The 21,328-nt window shown below is 36.9% G+C and overlaps 9 protein-coding genes across 9 annotated transcripts; 5 read left to right on the forward strand and 4 right to left on the reverse strand.

Moving 5' to 3' along the window:
* The first annotated feature begins 1,293 nt into the window (after positions 1–1,293).
* Positions 1,294–3,543, forward strand: LOC135139999 (zinc finger Y-chromosomal protein 2-like). Its single transcript, XM_064070374.1, has 3 exons — positions 1,294–1,358; positions 1,411–2,405; positions 2,461–3,543. Exon 3 carries the CDS (start codon positions 2,461–2,463, stop codon positions 3,541–3,543), a length of 1,083 nt encoding a protein of 360 aa, XP_063926444.1. The 5' UTR covers positions 1,294–1,358; positions 1,411–2,405.
* Positions 3,544–3,671: 128 nt separating this feature from the next.
* Positions 3,672–5,276, forward strand: LOC135140060 (zinc finger Y-chromosomal protein 2-like). Its single transcript, XM_064070457.1, has 2 exons — positions 3,672–3,735; positions 3,788–5,276. The coding sequence occupies exon 2, from the start codon at positions 3,788–3,790 to the stop codon at positions 4,979–4,981; it is 1,194 nt and encodes a 397-aa protein (XP_063926527.1). The 5' UTR covers positions 3,672–3,735; the 3' UTR covers positions 4,982–5,276.
* On the forward strand, positions 5,191–6,255 carry LOC135139940 (zinc finger Y-chromosomal protein-like). Its single transcript, XM_064070306.1, has one exon. It carries the CDS (start codon positions 5,191–5,193, stop codon positions 6,253–6,255), a length of 1,065 nt encoding a protein of 354 aa, XP_063926376.1.
* Positions 6,256–6,401: 146 nt separating this feature from the next.
* Positions 6,402–8,281, forward strand: LOC135140022 (zinc finger autosomal protein-like). Its single transcript, XM_064070393.1, has 2 exons — positions 6,402–6,660; positions 6,712–8,281. The coding sequence occupies exon 2, from the start codon at positions 6,715–6,717 to the stop codon at positions 8,245–8,247; it is 1,533 nt and encodes a 510-aa protein (XP_063926463.1). The 5' UTR covers positions 6,402–6,660; positions 6,712–6,714; the 3' UTR covers positions 8,248–8,281.
* Positions 8,282–11,023: 2,742 nt separating this feature from the next.
* On the reverse strand, positions 11,024–13,133 carry LOC135140003 (zinc finger protein 142-like). The gene is made up of 2 exons (XM_064070378.1): positions 12,937–13,133; positions 11,024–12,877 (listed from the first exon to the last, which is right to left on the reverse strand). The coding sequence occupies exon 2, from the start codon at positions 12,865–12,867 to the stop codon at positions 11,101–11,103; it is 1,767 nt and encodes a 588-aa protein (XP_063926448.1). The 5' UTR covers positions 12,868–12,877; positions 12,937–13,133; the 3' UTR covers positions 11,024–11,100.
* A 50-nt stretch (positions 13,134–13,183) lies between these two features.
* Positions 13,184–14,594, reverse strand: LOC135140038 (zinc finger Y-chromosomal protein-like). The gene is made up of 2 exons (XM_064070421.1): positions 14,477–14,594; positions 13,184–14,421 (listed from the first exon to the last, which is right to left on the reverse strand). Exon 2 carries the CDS (start codon positions 14,419–14,421, stop codon positions 13,213–13,215), a length of 1,209 nt encoding a protein of 402 aa, XP_063926491.1. The 5' UTR covers positions 14,477–14,594; the 3' UTR covers positions 13,184–13,212.
* Positions 14,595–17,423: 2,829 nt separating this feature from the next.
* Positions 17,424–18,395, reverse strand: LOC135139941 (zinc finger protein 658B-like). Its single transcript, XM_064070307.1, has one exon. The coding sequence runs from the start codon at positions 18,393–18,395 to the stop codon at positions 17,424–17,426; it is 972 nt and encodes a 323-aa protein (XP_063926377.1).
* A 15-nt stretch (positions 18,396–18,410) lies between these two features.
* LOC135140015 (zinc finger Y-chromosomal protein 2-like) lies at positions 18,411–20,082 on the forward strand. Its single transcript, XM_064070389.1, has 2 exons — positions 18,411–18,636; positions 18,687–20,082. The coding sequence occupies exons 1-2, from the start codon at positions 18,587–18,589 to the stop codon at positions 20,017–20,019; spliced, it is 1,383 nt and encodes a 460-aa protein (XP_063926459.1). The 5' UTR covers positions 18,411–18,586; the 3' UTR covers positions 20,020–20,082.
* Positions 20,083–20,125: 43 nt separating this feature from the next.
* LOC135139942 (zinc finger Y-chromosomal protein 2-like) lies at positions 20,126–21,175 on the reverse strand. The gene has a single exon (XM_064070308.1). It carries the CDS (start codon positions 21,173–21,175, stop codon positions 20,126–20,128), a length of 1,050 nt encoding a protein of 349 aa, XP_063926378.1.
* Between the last annotated feature and the right edge of the window lie 153 nt (positions 21,176–21,328).

The following is a 21,328-nucleotide window of genomic DNA, read 5'->3' on the forward strand; positions in this document are numbered from 1 at the left end:
GAGTAAGGTTTCTGGATGCTAATATTTTAGTGTTACATTATAACACTTTTTGATTCTTCACACAAGATTGCTAACAGTTCATTTGCGGCAATTAAATTAACCTAACGTTGCCCCACTCTGGAAAAAGATCGTAGAAAAGTGCAGCAAAATTCATAATATCGTACACTGCGGGACGGGAGAATTAAAGATTTAATGCAACATCATATAAATTCTTTGTTTGAATCCTTGATAAAGTGTGGCAAATATTAATCTCATGTAAATTTGTTAGCTTATTCCAACTTTTCTCTATCTCACAATATTAACTTCAGTAATTTTCTTTGTTTTATTGGTTTATTTTCCACCAGATCTTTTGATTTTTTGCTAGTTTTTGTTTTGTAAATATTTTGTTGACGAATGTTTCCATCATATAAATTATCTGATGTCCAATCGTATCTCAAATAAGAATTATTTGTTGTTTAACATTTCACAAGATTGTATGGCGAATTTAAATGTTGTTTTTGCTCTTTTTGAAACTTTGACACTTGTTCAGTTGTAGTTTAATATCAGAGTTATAAGGATTGAACACATAAATAGAATTGTGGTTAAATAACACAGAAACACGTGGTGGAAGCGGAGTGCGCGGTTCCTAGTCGAGTTGGCGAGATTTATCACGCCATCTGCACAAAGATGCAGGTTAGAATAGAATTCAGTGAGTTTGCGACCGTAACGGCCTGGCGTACAGCACGTCCGTAATAGAGAGATGCTGTGCGGTAATGCTTGCGAATCACCGTCGTGGGTAGGAGAACAGCCACGACCGGGAGCCCCAAACTCCGCTCGCGCTACAACGCCCCCTTTGGGTACTTTTGTTGTGCTCTAGAGTTAAACTGACATAGTTCGATCGCCACACTCTTATAGCGCTCTGATGACGCTGCCGCTGCATAGTTTTTTTATTAAAATTTTGTGTTCTTGTTGACTTCCATAATTCTAAATTTGCCGCCACACGTCTGTAATAACTTGTGTATTTGCATCCAGTTGCATTGATTCAGAACTTCGTTAATGTTATATTTTCCATCTCTTTTCTTAGAGGGTACCTCATTTGCCAAAATCAGTCTTATCTTAGCAGGTACTAGCCCCGCCCACCCACCCTGTTTATAATTTATAAATGTCTGATTGAATGTTTTTTTTGTTTATTTATTAATGAAAAATAACAACTTGTTTTATCAATAAAAATCCACAATTAATGATTTTATTATTTTTTTGGGACTCAGGAAATTGTATTTTGTGAAAAATCTGAACGTACCCAGTCCAATCTAACCAACATACAATTCTAACCTCAAAGTCACATGTGTTGTCCAAGGGGTTTTTTAATCAAAATAAAGGTGAGCAAAAATATGTTTGTTAATAGATAATAATAATAATACATGCCCTTAGATGTCAATATTGGCCTACTCTGAAAAGTTTTCCAACTTGAAATCTAATATTGTTGAAAAATACCAGGTGATGCCTTTTGGTTGCGAAAATGATCTAGAAATTTATTACTGCAATGACTGTAATTTCCAGACCAGTCTTATGGTTATTTTGAAGGAACATAGTAAGAAGTGTCAAAGAAATAACGTGAAAGAAACACCAGATATCAATTACGTTATTCAGAGTTACAGTTGCAAAAGTTGCAATTTTGAAACCCATTTTGCAATAAAGTGGCTTCAGCACGCAACAACATGTCGACAAACAAAGTCTAAAGGACATAGAAGTGCCTCTGGTTGGTACAAGTGTGACCAATGTAAACACAAATCCAAAAAGAAAACCCACGTAACAGGCAAAATACGTTGGTATCACTGCGAGAAATGTCAATTCAAAACTGTACTACAAGAATATTTAAAAAGACACACATATATCAAGCACGCAAAGGACAGATGGCATCAGTGTGAAAAATGTGTACATTCAGATGATACAATTAAGTGGTATCAGTGTGGGAAATGTACACATAAAAGTAAATATAAATCCGCGATGAAGGAACACGTGAGGAATAAACACAGTGAAGTTGAGCTACTAAAACGTGAAGAGTATTCATGTGATCATTGTTCATTTAAATCAGTTTATCTGCGTAATATGAAGCGACACGTAGAGAACAAACATTTCTGTAATCGCGAGGTCAAGTGGTATCAGTGCGAAAAGTGCCCATTTAAAACTAAATTGAAAAAGTCGCTAGAGTCGCATGTACAAAATAACCACTTTAGTGATAATGATGTTAAATGGATCAGTACAGTCATGATGTTATAAGTGATATTTTGTTGGCAACACTGCGTGTCATTCAATGCTTGTCAAAAAATCTGAACGCACCCAGTCCAATCTAACCTCAAAGTCAAATGTGTCGTACTTAGAAAGACAATTTTTCCTTTTGTGAAGAATTTTTGTCGAAATACAAGGTGAGAAAACATTATAATTGTTTAAATAAACAACACTAATAGTGGATGTTGTCAGATGTCAACATTGGTGTACTCTGAAAAGTTTTCCAACGCGAAATCCAACATTGTTCAGAAATGCCCCGACTGCTCCTACTTCACAACATCACCATTTTTGATGGTAAACCACGCTGAACGTGACCACTCATCACTGGTACCGTTTGGTTGCGAAAACAACCTAGAAATTTACCGCTGCAACGACTGCAATTTCCAGACCAGTCTTACTGTCAGTTTTAAGGAACACGTTCAGAAGTGTCACTTGAATGAAAGCAATAACCTGAAAGATATTAATTATGAAATCCAGAGCTACAACTGCAATGGTTGCAATTTCGAAACCCATTTTGTATTGACGTGGCTTCAGCACACAGTGACGTGCCAACACAAAAAAGTACGTTGGTATCACTGCGAAAAATGCTCGTTCAAAACGAGATACAACTACAATTTAAAAGTTCACAGAGGGTATAGACACACAGCCATAAACGACATCAAATGGCACAAATGTAAATTCTGTGCACACAAATCAAAAACCGCCTATAATTTAAAACAGCACGTGTATAACAAACATTCAGATGATAAAGTTAGGTGGTATCAATGTGAGCAATGCCCACACAAAACTAAATATAAGGCTAAGCTGAAAGTCCATATGATTAAACACAGTGAAGCTAGTTCAAATGATAGACCTAAGTGGTATCAGTGTGACAAGTGTGAATATAAGAGTAAACATAGGTATATGACGAAACGCCATCTAAGGAACAAACACAACGAAATTGAGGCACATTCAGATGATAAAATCAAGTGGTATCAGTGTGAGAAGTGTGCACACAAAAGTAAATATAAGTCTGCAATGACAGATCACATGAGGTATAAACACAGTGAAACTGAGCAGCTGAAATGTGATCAATGTTCATTCAAATCAGTTCATTTGGGAAATTTAAAGCGACATGTAAGGAATAAACATTTGTGTGATAGTGAGGTAAAGTGGTACCAGTGCGAAAAGTGCCCATATAAGACTAAATTTAAATATTCGCTAGAGTCACATTTAAAAAACATCCACTTTAGTGATAAAGATATCAAATGGATCAGTGCTGTTATGACGTTATGAAGTGATTTTTTTTTTAATAATGTTATAATAAAAATTTGTTGTTTTCTATAACAAGAACGTTTTCTCTTTTCAAAACTTTGAAAGATATCTGAACGTACCCATCCAAATCTAACCTGTAAAATTCTAACCTCAAAGTCAGGTGTAATGTAAAACACATTTTTTCTTTTATAAAGAATTTTGTCAAAATACAAGGTGAGAAAACACAATATTTGTCTTCATAGATAAAAATGGTGCGTTTTGTTAGATGTCCGCATTAATCTACTCTGAAAAATTTACCAACGTGAAGTCTAACATTGTCCAGAAATGCCAAATCTGTCCGTACTTCACAACATTACCATTTTTGATGGTAAACCACGCTGATAATCACTCTTCACTGGTACCTTTTGGCTGCGAAAACAATTTGGAAAATTTTTGTTGCAATGACTGCAATTTCAAGACCAGTCTTACCACCAATTTTAAAAAACACATTAAAAAGTGCCACCAGAAAGATATCAGTTATGATATCCAGAGCTACAGCTGCAAAAGTTGCAATTTTGAAACCTATTTTGCATTAAAATGGCTTCAGCACACAGTTACATGTTCAACAGTTGAACAAGTTAATTTAAAATTGTATCAATGCAACAAATGTTCGTTCTCTGCAGAATTAAAATCCGTGGTGGAACACAAAGTAAATGTCCACACGAAAATCAATGCGTCAGGTTGGTACAAGTGTGACCAATGTGACTACAGTTCCAAAAACAAAACCTGTCTGAAAATACACACAGTCAAAAAACACGTAGCAGACGAAAAACGTTGGTACCACTGCGAAAAAAGACAGACTGATAAAGACATAGAGTGGCATCAGTGTGGAAAATGTTCATACAAAACGAAATACAGATACTATTTAAAAGTTCACGAGATGTTTATTCACACTGACGAGAACTGCATCAAGTGGCATAAATGTAAACACTGTCCCTTCAAAACAAAATACAAAAAGAGTTTAATACAACACATGCACTACCAACATGATAAAATCAGGTGGTACCAGTGTGAGAAATGTCCACACAAAACTAAATACAAGTCTGGGATGAAAATCCACGTGAGAAACAAACACAGCGAGAAACCTACAGATGATCAAGTCAGGTGGTATCAGTGTGACAAGTGTGCACACAGGAGTAAATATAAGTCTGCAATGAAAGCCCACATGACGAATAAACACAGCGAAATTGAGCTACTAAAATGCGAAAAATATTCATGTGATCAGTGTTCATTTAAATCGGTTAAATTGTCCAATTTAAGGCAACATGTGAAGAAGAAACATATGCGTGAAGTGAAATGGTGTCACTGCGAAAAGTGCCCGTTTAAAACCAAAACGAAAAGTCATCTTGACTCGCATGTAAGAAATATCCACTTTAGTGATAATGATATCAAATGGATCAGTGCCGTTATGACGTTATGATAATTGTAACACTAAAAATAAAAATATCGAGATTGTGGTCTATAATTCGTACATCTGTGGTTGCTTCGTTCGATTGCAAAGTTTGCGAACGCACCCTGAAACGTCAAATTTGTCATCAGTTTGTTTGAGGTTATGTTCATTACCAACAAGTTTGTTTCAAAATGTTATTAATTAACTGCGTTGTGCCTTATTATGTTTAACGAAACACAATGTCAGTTCACCATTCGTTCAACTGTGAAACTACCAACCTTGAAAGACATCACTGCAACGACTGCAAATTCCAGACCGATCTGAGCATATTTTTGAAAAACCACATCCAAATTTGTCACGGAATTAAAACAGAGTGTGAAAACGTCGAAATACACACTATTAAAAGCTATATGTGTATCCAGTGTGGCTTTGAAACCCACTTTTTGCTAAAATGGCTACAACATACGTCATTATGTTATCAATATTTCCAAGACGTTGGAACAATCTCATTTAATTGTGATGTGAAACCATTTCCTTGCAAACAATGTCCATACAAAGCTAAAAACCCGTGGCGTTTAAGAAGACACATAAACGTACGACATGCAGACGAAAAAGACATCAAATGGTACAAATGCAGCCAATGTCCATACAAAGGCAAAGCAAAACAATACCTAAAACAACACATCTACATGCAACATTTAAACGAAGAAGACATCAATTGGTTTAAATGTGACAAGTGCCCATATAAAGCTAAACGAAAAGCGCTCTTATCCGAACACTCATTGTGGCACATGGACGACAAAGACATCGCTTGGTACAAGTGTGACAAGTGTTCTTACAAAGCCAAGTCCAAACGGCGCTTAAACGACCACACTTACATGCACCTGGACGAAAAAGATATCAAATGGTATAAATGTGAACAATGTCTGTATAAAACCTCACAGAAACATCGTCTGAAAAAGCACACCAACTTGCGCCACTTGGACGAAAAGGACACGAAATGGTACGAATGTGACAAGTGCAAATTTAAAACTAAGCTGAAACGGACGCTGGAGTTGCACGAACACGCCAAACACTTAATCGGGGAAAATCTGAAGTGGTATAATTGTGACCAGTGTGCGTACAAATCCGTTATAAAGAGGAACTTGACGCGGCACGTGATCAGTAACCATCAAAAAGAGGACGAAATTCAGTGGCATCGGTGTGAGAAGTGTGCGTATAAAGCTAAATTGAAGCAGTCGCTGAAAAAGCACATAATTTCGCAGCATTTGGGGGCTAACAATGTTACAAAACCAACTGGATAATTTGGTATTGTGTAAATAAAAGCCATAATAAATATTTAGTGTTTTTCGATTTCTTTGAACATAACCTCGAAATAGATTATTGTGTGACAGTTTATTGACGTTTGTTGCAAAATAGGCAACCAACATTACGTACTAGTTGTGTTGGATACGGTTGCCTACTATTTGTTATCACTTATATTATACCACCACAAAATTGGTTGAATTGCTAGATTAGTTTAAATTTATCAAAACAATGAAGTTCGACGATTTTCACCCCACAACTAGGCTGCCGCTTCGTGAACGCACCCTAGCACAGCCTACTAAAAAGTCCCACTTTTGGGCATTTTGAGGTTATGTACGATAAACAAATAACAACAAAAATAGCCTTGTCAACACAAAAACAAACTCTTTTTGACGAAGTATAAGGTAAGGAAAGACGCATTTTGTTTTCATTGTGTAACAAAAATCCACTTTAAGCTGATGTCACTTGTGCCAAACTTGGGAAGGTTTGGCCCGAAATACAGTATGCACTATTGCAAGATTTGCCAATACTTCACAATGGTAAACCACGCCAAACGCCACCGTTTGCCTGTTCTACCCTTCAACTGCGAAAACGCCCCCTTGGAAAAGTATTACTGCCAATGTTGTAATTTCCAAACGGATTTAATCACTTCTTTGAAAAGACACATCAAGAAGTATCATTGTGTGAAGACTGAAAACGTCACACAGGTGACAAATGTGGAGTTCAGTCCTACGAATTACGTTTGTAAGGAGTGTGATTTCGACACACATTCGTTGCTGAAGTGGTTTCAACATACACACCGATGTTGTGAGGATGCAGTTGCTTCTGACACGTTAAACAAAAACAATAAAGTGCTCGTTTGGTACAAATGTGACCAGTGTGAGTATAAGTCGGTGCACCGAAACGGCTTAAAACAACACAACATTTCAAGACACTTAAAAAACGACGAAATCTCGTGGTTCCGGTGCGCGAAATGTCCGTACAAATCAAAAATCAAACACATTTTGAACATCCACATAATCAATAACCATTTGAGTGATAACGAAGTGGTGTGGTACTACTGCGAGAACTGTTCATACAAAGCTAAACACAAATATAGGTTAAAGGAACACATACATGCAGTGCATCGGAATGAAAGAGATACCACGAGGTACACCTGTGACCAGTGTCCCTACATCACCAATTCCAGACGGTACTTAAACCGACACGTAAACCGAAAACACCGAAATAAAGACTGGTACGAGTGTGATAGATGTCCGTACAAAGCTAGATACAAGCACAATTTAAAATCGCACACGAACACGGTCCACCGTAACGAAAAAGACACTAAGTGCTACAGCTGTGACCAATGCCCGTACAAAACCCACGGTCCTCTCTACCTCAAACGTCACATGATCACCCATCAAAGCGAAGACGAAATCTCGTGGTTCTACTGTGAAAAATGTTCATACAAAGCTAAACACAAAGGTAACTTGAAAAGACACATGGAAGTGTACCATTCGGGCAAAAACGACGTGATTTGGTTCGAGTGTAAGGAGTGCCCATATAAGGTTAAGTCGAAACGGTCGTTGCAGCGGCACGAAGACACCAAACACCTCCTCGGGAACAACACGAAGTGGCACACGTGTGACCAGTGTTTGTACAAGACGAGGGAGAGCCGAGATCTGAAACACCACATAATTAGGAAACACAAAACCGAGAATGAAATCGAGTGGTATCATTGTGAACGGTGTTCGTATAAGTCTAAGGTGAAGACGACGTTGAAAGTTCACGTGAAGATGATACATTTCAAGGAGGATGTGAAGTGGTACGAGTGTGACAAGTGCTCGTTTAAGACGAAGTACTTGTTTAGTTTGAAGAATCACTCGATTAGTAAACATATGGATGAGAACGAAATCCAGTGGCACCGGTGCAATATCTGCTCTTTTCGGAGCAAGCTAGTGAGGGGGCTGAGGAACCACGTGGCGTCGGTACACGCGGTTGCGAAGTGAAGATTTGTTGATTTTGACGTTGCGTTGTAATAAGTTAACGGTTTTTGTAATAAAGAAATTGTGAAGTTGTTTTTTGACTAAATCTGTTTGTCTTTTATTGATTGAATAATTGTTCATTTGCTTGAAGTAGGCAACCAACATTACGCATGTCGAGCAATTTTACCTGCAATGTCACTCGCGTTCTAGTTCGTGAACGTACCCCTACTCTTTTTTGTTTTTGAGGTTATGTTCATTTCTAACAAATTTTCATAAACTTTTGAAAAAAAAACAAAAACTCGATAAGAAACGATGAATTTTATTCTTCAAACTGAAATAAACTTAAATTTAGGTGAATTACAATGTTGGTTCCTAGTTATCACTCAATCTTCCACTGTAAAACTAACCTCAAAATGTACCAGTGCAACAAGTGCAATTTTCAAACAGATCTGGGCGTCTTTATAAAAATCCACATAAAAATTTGCCGCGGAATTACTCGTAAAACACAAAACGTAGATAAATACACCGTTAGAAGCTATATTTGTAGACAGTGTGACTTTGAAACCCATTTTTTGTTAAAGTGGCTACAACATTCAACATCTTGTTGTGTTGGGTATCTCAAAGACATACCAAAAGTTGCTGACAACGACTTTCTGAAACAATTTTCATGCAGACAGTGTTCGTTCAAAACCAAGTATGCCTATAAGCCCCGCCCACCTACCCTGTCTCAATTGTGATGGTTTTTTTATTCGTCGTGAGCCAGTAAGGCGGAGCTTAACTGCAAAATCCTTATTTCTCTACGAGAAATTAAAACGATGTTTCTGAGTACCGTGTTGTTCAAAGAATACTATGTATATTATGAAAAAATTAAAGCCAAAGATTAGGCCCCACCCATACACGCCCCGATCTCAATTCTCAATTGTGATGAATTTTTCATTCGTTGTCAGATCGAGGGGCGTGGTTTAACTGCAAGGTCCAGATTTGTCTACAAGAATTTACCATTTTAAATGTGTTTTAAATTTCTAAGAATAAAAAAATCATTACAATTGAGATGGGGTGGGTGGGTGGGGTTTATACTTTGCCTTTTTTTAATATACTTGGTATTCTTTGAACAACACGATACACAAAACATGTTTTTAATTTCTTGTTAAGAAATAAGTATTTTGCAGTTAGGCTCCGCCCTCTTGGTTCACGACCAATAAAAAAAATCATCACAATTGAGATTGGGCGGGCGGGTGGGCTTATATTTTGCCGTTTTGTTTATATATATAGACTTCTTTTCAGAACATGAAACTTAAAAAATATTTAAAATGGAAAATTTGTATAACGAGATATCGATTTTGCAATTAATTGAAAACCTACATTTCTTTGCAAAAATGTACCATTTTAATCGTGTTCTAAGTTTCTTATTTTGAAAAGATGACTATGTATGTTAAGAAAAAAAAAAACAAAATATAAGCCCCGCCCACCCACCCTGTCTCAATTGTGATGATTTTTTTTTTATTTGTCGTGAGCCAATAAGGCGGAGCTTAACTGCAAAATCCTTATTTCTCTACGAGAAATTAAAAGCGTGTTTTTGAGTATCGTGTTCAAAGAATACTATGGATATTAAGAAAAAATTAAAGCCAAAGATTAGGCCCCACCCATACCCGCCCCGATCTCAATTGTGATGACAGATCGAGGGGCGGGGCTTAATTGCAAGATCCATATTTGTCTAGAGAATTTACAATTTTAAACACGTTTTAAGTTACTTGTTCTAAAAGACGGCCATCAATATTAAGAAAAAAAAAGGAAAAATATATGCCCCGCCCACCCACCCTATCTTAATTGTGATGATTTTTTCATTCGTCATGAGTCAAGAAGGCGGAGCTTAACTGCAAAATCCGTATTTCTTTACGAAAGAAATTAAAAGCATGTTTTTGAGTATCGTGTTATTCAAAGAATACTATGTATGGGGTGGGTGGGTGGGGTTTATACTTTGCCTTTTTTTAATATACTTGGTATTCTTTGAACAACACGATACACAAAACATGTTTTTAATTTCTTGTTAAGAAATAAGTATTTTGCAGTTAGGCTCCGCCCTCTTGGTTCACGACCAATAAAAAAAATCATCACAATTGAGATTGGGCGGGCGGGTGGGCTTATATTTTGCCGTTTTGTTTATATATATAGACTTCTTTTCAGAACATGAAACTTAAAAAATATTTAAAATGGAAAATTTGTATAAGGAGATATCGATTTTGCAATTAATTGAAAACCTACATTTCTTTGCAAAAATGTACCATTTTAATCATGTTCTAAGTTTCTTATTGTGAAAAGATGGCTATGTATGTTGAAAAAACGGGCAAAATATAAACTCCACCCACCCACCCTATCTCGATTGTGATGATTTTTTTATTCGTCGTGAGCTTAATTGCAAAATCCTTAGTTCTCTACTAGAAATAAAAAATGTTTTTGAGTATCGTGTTGTTCAAGGAATACTTTGTATATTAAAACAAAACAAGCCATAAATTAAGCCCCACCCACACCATATCCATCCCAAGCACAATTGTGGCAGGGCCTAATTGTAAAATCGACACTTTCCTACAAAAATTTTTACCATTGAGGGAAAAATTACCGAACGTACCCTTTTTAAATTCGACCTTGTCCGATACAAGCATTGTTGGTTGCCTATTTTACAGAATATTAAAAATTATTTTGGCACGTGTTTAAACATTGCGCTGAAGCGAAAAATCTCTAAATTCCACTTTAATACTCAAGGTGTGCCAAAATACGTCTTTTTTTAAGTTTTATTCATTTCAGTTATTAACAATGTTTGATACTTTACAGACACAACAACAAAAATAAATAAATTAATCTGAATCAACATTCAATACACTAAACGTTTAAATGGTGCTTCGTTACGTGATTTTTTAACTGGCAGTTTTGTTTAGCTTTATACGGGCACATTACACACTCGTACCACTTCATGTCCTTCTCGTCTAAATGGTGCGCATTTATGTGACTTTTTAAGTTCGAATTGTCTTTAGCTTTGTACGAACACATCTGGCACTCGAACCACTTGATGTCCCGCTCCTCAAAATGTCGCCTGATCATGTGCTTTTTCAAGCTATATTTCAGTTTAGCTTTGTATGGGCACTGCTGGCATTCGTACCATTTAATATCCTCCAAATCCAAATGTTGAGTGGTAATATGTCTATTCAATAAGTGTTTTTCCTTAGTTTTATACGAACACTTTTCACATAAATGCCACCTGATGTCCTTCTCGTCTAAATGGTACCCGTTAATGTGCCGCTCCAACTGGCATTTTACTTTGGTTTTGAACGGGCATTGCTTACACTCGTGCCAAACCCCCTGCGCGTCCAAATGGTGAATGCTTATGTGTTTTTTTAAATTGGTATTTTGTTTAGCTTTGTATGGGCAGTGTTGGCACGCGTACCATTTAACGTGTTGTTCGTCCAAATGGCGCGCGTTTATATGCATTTTTAGGCTTGACCGGAATTTGGTTTTGTAAGGGCAGTCTTTACATTGGTACCATTTAATGTGTTGGGCGTCCAAATGGTGCGAGTTTATATGTCCTCTCAAAGTCATTTTTACTTTGGTTTTGAACGGGCATTCTTTGCATTCGTACCACTGCACTTCTTTGTCGTCTAAATGGTACAAATTCAAGTGGCTGTTTAACGACGCTTTGTATTTAGCTTTGTACGAGCATGTGTCACATTTGTACCACTTGGCGTCTTTTTCGTCTAGATGGCGCGCGTTTATGTGGTTTTTCAGCGTGGAGCTTTCTTTGGCTTTGTAGGAGCATTGGTCGCATTCGTGCCACTTCACGTCCTTTTCGTCCTTATGGCGCGAATTTATGTGGTTTTTTAAATACGCGAGTTTTCGCGCTTTGTATGGACAGTCTTTGCATTCGTACCATTTCACGTCCTTGTCGTCCAAATGGTGCGTGTTTATGTGGCTTTTTAAATTAACGATTTGTTTGGCTTTGTATGGGCAGTCCTTGCATTCGTACCACTGGACCTCCGTTTCGTCCAAATGGTGCGAAATTATGTGCTTTCGTAAATTGATTACTTGCTTGGTTTTAAAGGGGCAGTTTTGGCATTCGTACCATTTGATGTTGGTGTCATCAGTGTGTTGATTGTAAACGTGCGACTTTAAGCGACACTTCAGTTTAGATTTGTATGGACACTTGTCGCAGTGGTACCAACGTATTTCGTTTTCGGTTAAATGTTTCATGATTTTGTGTCTTCTTAAGTCGTGTTTGTATTTACCTTTATAAGCGCACTGGTCACATTTATTGTCGCACGTGATGGTGTGTCGCAGCCACTTGATCAAAAAGTGGGTTTCAAAGTTGCACTTTTCACAAATAAAATTCTTAATGGTGTATTCCTCCTTTGATAAAGGTTGTTTTACAATAGTGTGACGTTGTACATGTTGTTTGAAAGTGATTGTCAGTTCCGTATGGAAGTCACATTCCTTGCAGAAGTAGGTTTCAATGGTCGCATTTTCGCAGTTGAATGGGGTTAGAGTTGAGTGGTGACGCTTGACGTGGTTGAGCATGAGAAAAGGGGACGACGTGACGTAGGGGCACACTTTACAGTCGTGGATTTTGATGGGGGCTTCCACTAACCCACAGGACATTTTTGGCTTCCTAAATTGATTTGTTAGCTTATTGTTACATTATAAAACGAATATGGGTGTTTTTCTCACCTAATTCGGGGAAAAAACTGTGCGAAATAGTCTTCCCGTGAACATAACCTCAAAGTTGGGATTACGGTCAATCGTACGAATGTGCTAATTGTTGAATGGACGAAAGTTCGTATGGCCGGGATACTCAAATTTCGCTACAAATTTATTAGTGCAAATTAAAGATCATTTCATCGAACAACCAAATGAGGAGCAGTGTTGCCACCATTACCACAATCTGTCAAAAGTCGGCAAACCATAGAACTACAAATTATAGACCAAATTTAGATATTTTTATTTTTATAACATCATAATCGCATTAATCCATTTTATATCCTTATCACTAAAGTGACTTTTTTTTAAATGTGAGTGTAGCGTATCTTTCCTTTTAGTCTTATACGGACACTTTTCGCAGTGATACCACTTCACCTCACTGTCACACATATGTATACACTTAACATGTTTCCTTAAACTGCCCCTATGAACTGATTTAAACGAACACTGACCACATGAATATTTCTTTCCGTCTTGATGCCACTTAATCACGTGCGCTTTCAAGCGCTCCTTATTCATCACCATGAGTGAACACTTTCCACATTTCAGCGGCCCATCTTCACTGTGTTTATTCCTCATGTGGACTTTCATTGCGAACTTATACTTAGTTTTGTGTGCACATTTCAAGCACTGATGCCACCTGATTTTTTCGTTTGAATGCACGTTTAATACGTGCTTTCTTAAATAATACGCGGTTTTGGTTTTCTGTGAGCAGAGTTTACATTGGTGCCACTGGATGTCTTTCTTGTCTGTATGACTATGTCTGTGAATTTTTAAATTGTGTTTGTGTCTCGTTTTGTACGAACACTTTTCACACTGATACCATTTGATGTCTTTTTCGTCTGCGTGTTTGTTGTACATGTGATTTTTTAACCAAGATATAGTTTTGGTTTTAAATTGGCATTTTTCACACTGATGCCACTTGATGTCTTTTGGGTCTGTGTGCCTGACGTAGTTGTGTCTGGTCAACATGCTTCTGAATTTGGTTTTGTACTCACATTGGTCACAGTGGTACCAACCGGACGCACTTCTCCGCACTTTGCGTCCGTGCGTGGACTTTTTGAAGTCCGTTTGTTTCTTTGTTTGTGGACACGTTACTGCGTGCTGGAGCCACTTTATTGCAAAATAGGTTTCGAAACTGCAACTTTTGCAACCGTAAGTCTGGATAACGTAACTGATGTCTGAGGGCTCTGTGGGGTTGTTTTTGTTCAAGTGGCACTTCTTAATGTGCTCTGTTAAAATGATGGTAAGACTGGTCTGGAAATTGCAGTCGTCGCAGTGATAAGTTTCTAGACTATTTTCGCAGCCAAAAGGTACCAGTGAAGAGTGATTACGTCCAGCGTGGTTTATCATCAAAAATGGTAATGTTGTGAAGTAGGGGCAGATCTGGCATTTTTCAACAATGTTGTTCGACTTCCCGTTGGAAAACTTCTCAGAGTAGACCAATGTTGACATCTAATTACACGCATTATTATTATTATCTAGTAAGACAAGTGTTACGTTTTCTCACCTTATATTTGTATAAAAAGTCTTCACAAAGGAAATAACACCTGTTAGAACATATTTGGTTTTGAGGTTAGAATTTTGTAGGTTATATCTGGTTACATGAAGGTCGATTTACAAACTTGCCGCTGACGTTGGGTTTTCAACCAATCAAATTGCAGGAGGGCGCAGCGGTGCCAACTTGAAGGAAAATCCCCTGAAGTAAGGGGGCATTTTTTTATTCCACGAAAATTAAATTATCCACTAATATTAACCCATTTAAACACCTGTTCACCAATGTTTAAAATGGTACTTTTTTCTAGGAAAGTATCGATTTTGCAATTAGGCCCCGCCCTCGGTCTGACAACGAATGGGAAGGGCTTAATTTTTGGCTTGTTTTTTTTCTTAATTTACATAGTATTCTTTCAAAAACACGATACTCAATAAATGTTTTTCATTTCTCGTAGACAAATAAGGATTTTGCAGTTAAGCTTCGCCGTCTTGGCTCACGACGAATGAAAAAAATCATTACAAGTGAGATAGGGTGGGTGGGCGGGGCTTATATTTTGCCCTTTTTTCTTAATATACATAGCCATCTTTTCACAACGAAAAACTTAGAACATGGTTAAAATAGTACACTTTTAGAAGGAAATATGGATTTTGCAATTATGGGGCGGAGCCAAATTGCAAAATCGATATTTCCTTGTACAAATTTTTCATGTTTTAAGTTCCATGTTGTAAAAAAAAGTCTACACAATCATATTAAAACAAAAAGATAAAATGTAAGCCCGCCCACCCGCCCTGTTTCAATTGTGATGATTTTTTTTTATTCACCGTGAAGCAAGAGGGCGGAGCTTAACTGCAAAATACTTATTTTCACAGGAAATTAAAAACATGTTTTTGAGCTCCACTTTCTTGGCTTACGACGAATAAAAAAAATTTCATCACAATTGAGACAGGGTGGGTGGGCGGTACTTATATTTTGCCTCTTTCTCTTAATATGTGTAGTCATCTTTTAACGAAAAGAAACTTAAAACATGTTAAAATGGTAAATCTATATAAGGAAATATCAATTTTGCAATTACGCTCCGCCCCTCGGTCTGACAACGAATGAAAAATTCATCACGATTGAGATCGAGACCGATGGGTGGGGATTCTCTTTTAGTGTTCCTTTTTAATTAATACATTTAATTTTCTTTGTATAACACGATTACTTAAGTACATATTTCAGACGGTCATTTCTCGTAGAAAAATAAGGACTTTACAATTAAACTCCGCCTCTCGGCTTACGACGAATAAAGAAAAATCATCAGAATTGAGATAGGGCGGGTGGGCGGAGCTTATATTTTGCCCTTTTTTCTTAATATACATATCCACCTTTTCACAACAAAAAACTTAGAACATGGTTAAAATAGTACACTTTTACAAGGAAATATGGATTTTGCAATTATGGGGCAGAGCCTAATTGCAAAATCGATATTTCCTTATACAAATTTTCCATGTTTTAAGTTCCATGTTGTGAAAAGAAGTCTACACAATCATATTAAAACAAAAAGGCAAAATGTAAACCCGCCCACCCGCCCTATCTCAATTGTGATGATTTTTTTTATTCGCCGTGAAGCAAGAGGGCGGAGCTTAACTGCAAAATACTTATTTCTTTACAAGAAATTAAAAACATGTTTTTGAGTGTTGTGTTATTCAAAGAATACCATATATATTTAGAAACAAAGCCAAAATATAGACCCCGCCCACCCACCCCATCTCAATTATGATGACATTTTTTTATTGTTAGAAACTTGTAACATGTTTAAAATGATAAATTTATTTAAGAAAATATGGAATTTGGCAATTAGGCTCCGCCTCTAGATTTTGCCAACGAATGAAAACTGACTTACTATTTAGATCAGGGCAGATATGGGCGGAGCTTAATCTTTGGCATTAATTGTTTCCTAGTATACATAGTATTCTTTGAATAATATGATCCTCAAAAACATGTCGTAGAGAAATACGGATTTTGCAGTTAAGTTCCGCCTTCTTGGCTCACAACGAATAAAAAAAATCATCACAATTGACACAGGGTGGGTGGGCGGGGCTTATATTTTGCCTTGTTTTTTAAATGTGTGTAGACTTATTTCGAAAACAAGAAACTTAAAACATGTCTAAAATGGTAAATATTTGTAGTAATCAACTTAAATCCTCCTATCAAAGGTAACTTGGCAACAGTGTTTATAAATGACAATTTTCAGCTCTAAAAGCAACGTCAGCGGAGACAACAACTGCAACGGGAACTTCAACGTCAACAGCAAGTTTGTGAATCTGACTTTAGACTGGGTACGTTCAGATTTTTTTATAAAGCTTGCAAGAAGCCACTAAACAAAAAACGAACGGTTTTTATATCAAACAGAAATTAGTCGAATATATAAATATTAAAAGCACATTCAAACAAAATAAAAATATTTAAAATTCGGTGCTTTTTCACTTATCGGTATTGTTGGTTGCCTACCTAAAATGTTTTAATAAAATTTGAAAAATTGGCGGCTACAAAAACTTTTATTGCACAATTAATGTAGGAGTTTAGAAGAAAGAGATATACATATCTGACTTAATCAACTTCAGTTTAAAAAATAAAATTGCAGATTGGAATGTAAAAGTGTTGTGGGGACGTTAAAAAAATGAAAATCAAATTTAAACGTAAAATTTTCTGTTGAGATGTGGAGGAAGAGAAATTTTAAGATTTTAATAAAAATATTAATACATAACATCATAATGTCCTTGATCCATGCACTATTATTATTATTATTGACTTTGAGGTTAGAATTTTGTAGAGTAAATTGGGCTGGGTACGTTCAGATTTCTGCGTAAGGGTTATGAAAAGTCATAACAACGAGAGACGTATAAAGCATATAGACACCAACAACTAACTTTAATATTTACATAACACAAACCATTACATTATTTTTACTAAAAATACAATTTCATAACTTCACTAGTGTTTTTTTTCTGTCTTGATGCGACTTACGCATGTGCGCTTTTAAGCAGTCCTCATTCTTCAGCGTGAGTGAACACTTTTCACACTGCAGTCGCTCAACTACACTGTGTATATTTTTCATGTGCACTGTCATGGCACCCTTATATTTAGTTTTGTGTGCACACTTCTCACACTGATACCACCTTTTACCATCTGAATGTTTGTTGTGTATGTGTTGTCTCAAATATCTTTTCATTTTGGTTTTGTGGGAACAGAGATTACATTGGTACCATTGGATGTCACTCTCGTCCGTATGACTATATTTGTGAGCTGTTAAATAGTTTTTGATCCGCGTTTTGTACGAACATTTGTCACACTGATGCCATTTGGTGTTTTTGTCGTCTGCATGTTTGCGCTTCATGTGACTTTTTAAGCACGGTATAGTTTTGGTTTTAAAGGAACACTTTTCACACTGACGCCACTTGATGTCTTTAGGGTCTATGTGTCTAACGTATCTGTGGGTTCTGAGGGTGCGTCTGTGGGTGGTTTTGTAGTCACAGTGATCGCAGTTGTACCAACCTGAAGCATCTCTTATTATGTGGAACTTTGCAGACTTGTTGTCCTCGTGTTCACCTATTGAACAGTTGCTTTGTTGACATATTGTGTTGTGCTGTAGCGACTTTAGTGTAAAATAGGTTTCGAAGCTACAATTTTTGCAACTGTAATTCTGGAAATCAGGTGGATTTTTCAGGTTATTTGTTTGATTCAAGTGGCACTTTTTAATGTGTTCCTTAAAAAGAATGGTAAGACTGGTCTGGAAGTTGCAGTTGTTGCAACAATAAATTTCCAAATTGTTTTCGCAGATAAACGATACCAGCGAAGAGTGATGTCGTCCAACGTGCTTTACCATCAAAAATGGTAATGTTGTGAAGTAGGGACAAACCTGGCATTTCTGAACAACGTTAGATTTCACGAACATTGTTTTCACTTTTGACTTTGAGGTTAGATTGGACTGGGTACGTTCAAAATCAAAGCAATTTGGACTATTAATAACACTCTATTTTATTTCTACGTTTATATTTATTTCACTTTCGCTATCGTATCACAAGAGGTCGCTCAAACTGCAACGAGCGTAAACACAAGAGTCTTTACATCTTTGTAAATTTATTTATGACAAAATTAAACACATGTATTTTCAAATATGACAAACTAAAAACAAGGTAAATTTTTCGTACTGTAAAACCACGAGTTAATTAATTTATAAATCTAGGTTAACCAAAATGTCGACCCTGGAATACTCTTCGAAGTTCTCAATCACATGCAAGATTTGCCCCTACTTTACAACATCACTTTTTCTAATGTCAAACCACGTCGCACGTCACTCATCACCGAATCTTTTCAACTGCGAAAACACCCACATTGAATTATATCACTGCAAAGACTGCGACTTCCAAACAGACCTAACCCTACTTTTAATCAAGCACGTCAAACGACACCACAGCTTCAAAAACGAAGACGTGGAAGACCCCAAATACACAATCCAAAACTACCTTTGTGAAAAATGCAACTTCGAGACACACTTTTTGTTCAAGTGGATCCAGCACTCAACCACGTGTCTGTCAAAACCAAAGCTCGATATGTGTTTAAATCAATACCACTGCAAACACTGTTCGTACACGACCACCATAAGCCGATATTTGTCCCAACACATCAAAAACAAGCACTTGAACGACCAAGACATCAAGTGGCACGCGTGTGACCAATGCCCATACAAAGCTAAACACAAAAGTAGCTTGCGGTTTCACATAATCAACAAACACTTAAGCGAAGACGAAATTCAGTGGTTTTACTGTGAGTATTGTCCGTTTAAAGCTAAGGACCAGCGGTGGGTAAAAAGACACGTGAAATCACACTTCACCACTAAAATATACGAATGCAAAAAGTGTGTCTACAAATGTAAAACGAAGCCGGATTTACGCCAGCACACGAAACTGGAACATTCCAAGAACACCGTGTATAAATGGCACAAATGTGACCAGTGCCAGTTTCAAACCAAAACAAAAAAAGTTTTGAAGCAGCACATAATCAACAAACATTTGAGTCAAGACTCGGACGACATTACGTGGTATGAATGCAAAAAGTGCCCTTATAGAGGTAAAGCGAAAGCCTATTTTCAAATGCACCAAAGAATTGTGCATGCCGACAGCCAGAACGTAAAGTTGTACAAGTGTGATTTATGTTCCTATGAAACTAAGATAAAAAGGTATGTGCAACGACACAAAAATAACGTGCATTTAAGCGACGATCAGAAAAATAAAAAGTTGTATGTGTGTGAAAAATGTCCTTATAGAGGTAGGCTGAAGGAGTATTTACAAGCCCATGAAAAAATGGTGCACCCAGATAAGGATTTTAAGTGGTTTAAATGCGACCAGTGCTCGTTTGAAACCAAGACGAAGGTGTGTTTGAAACGACACGTGGTTAACAAGCACGTCAATGACAAGGAGATCGAGTGGTTTGAATGTGATAAGTGTCCCTATAGAGCTAAGTCTGGTGCGTACTTAAGGAAACACACGAAAAATAAACATTTAAGTGACAAGTCGTAACACATTCTACTGTATTATATTAAAATTGTAATTGAAAATTAAAAACTCAAATTTCAAAAATAATTTATTCATTTATTGGAATGACATTTTGTTTTTAAATTACAAATCACGTTTTTTCGTTTCCGTGCTTGGCGTTCACATGCTGCTTTAACTTGTTGTTGTACTTCGACTTATACGAACATTGTTCACAGTGATACCACGTGATTTCATCTTCACTCACGTGTTTCGTACTAATGTGCAACTTTATCGACCTCAGGTGTTTAGTCGCATACGAACATTTCTCACACCGGTACAATTTAATCTCGTTCTCGCTCAAGTGGTGGTTGTTTATATGTTCCTTTAAATTTTTTTTAAGCTTCGCTTTATACGTGCAATGCTCACACTTGTACCAGTTGATGTCCTTCTCGTCCAAATGCACCGTCGTTACGTGATCCTTCAACGTATTTTTCCGTTTCGCTCTATACGAGCACTTTTCACACTGAAACCACTCGGTTTCGCTTTCACTCAAATGCTGGCTGTTTATGTGCAGTTTTAGTGTGTAGTTTCGTTTGGTTTTGTACGGGCACTTTTGACATTCGTACCATTTGATGTCTTTGGCGTCCATATGGTGCACTTGTCTGTGGACAGTCAGATACCTTTTATTTTTGGCTTTGTAAGCGCACTCGTCACACTGGTGCCACTGGATTTCGTCCACTTTCAGGTGTTTGGCGATTTTGTGGTCGCGTAGGTGTCTGTACATGGTTTTATAGTCGCACTGGTCACACTTGTACCACTTGCCGTCTTTTTTGCCGTTTTTCGGGGTGTCTTTGCTGAAGTGGACCCTGACTTTGTGCATTTCAATCGATTTTGGAAATTTTGACTTATAGGAGCATTGGTCACAGTGAAGTAGTTTATTTTCGTTTGAAACTAGATTATTTCTGACGCAAGTTCTTATATGCTGAAGCCACTTTAGTGGAAAATAGGTTTCGAAAGTGCAGTTCTTGCAAATGTAACTGTCAACGTTGTAGATTTCATTCGGATTTTCTAGTTTAATTTTGTGCGACTTCTCCATGTGTTTTTTTAGGAAAATGGTTAAGTCGGTTTGGAAAGTGCAGCCCTTGCAGTGGTACTTTTCAATGTCGGTCTCACAGTGGAAAGATGTAGGGTACGAGGTCATTTTAGAACGAGAAATCAATATTTACAATTGGTTAAAAATTAATTAGTGTGTATTTGCTCGTAGACACTTTATTTGACACTATTTTATTATTTAATGCATTGGTGGTAGTCGAAATTTGAATATTTATACAAATTTATTACGAAATTGTTTCAC

This window comes from Zophobas morio, unplaced genomic scaffold, assembly GCF_036711695.1.
Source record: "Zophobas morio isolate AGI-343-1 ecotype UQ-CSIRO unplaced genomic scaffold, CSIRO_AGI_Zmor_V1 ptg000038l, whole genome shotgun sequence".
Lineage (NCBI taxonomy): Eukaryota > Metazoa > Arthropoda > Insecta > Coleoptera > Tenebrionidae > Zophobas > Zophobas morio.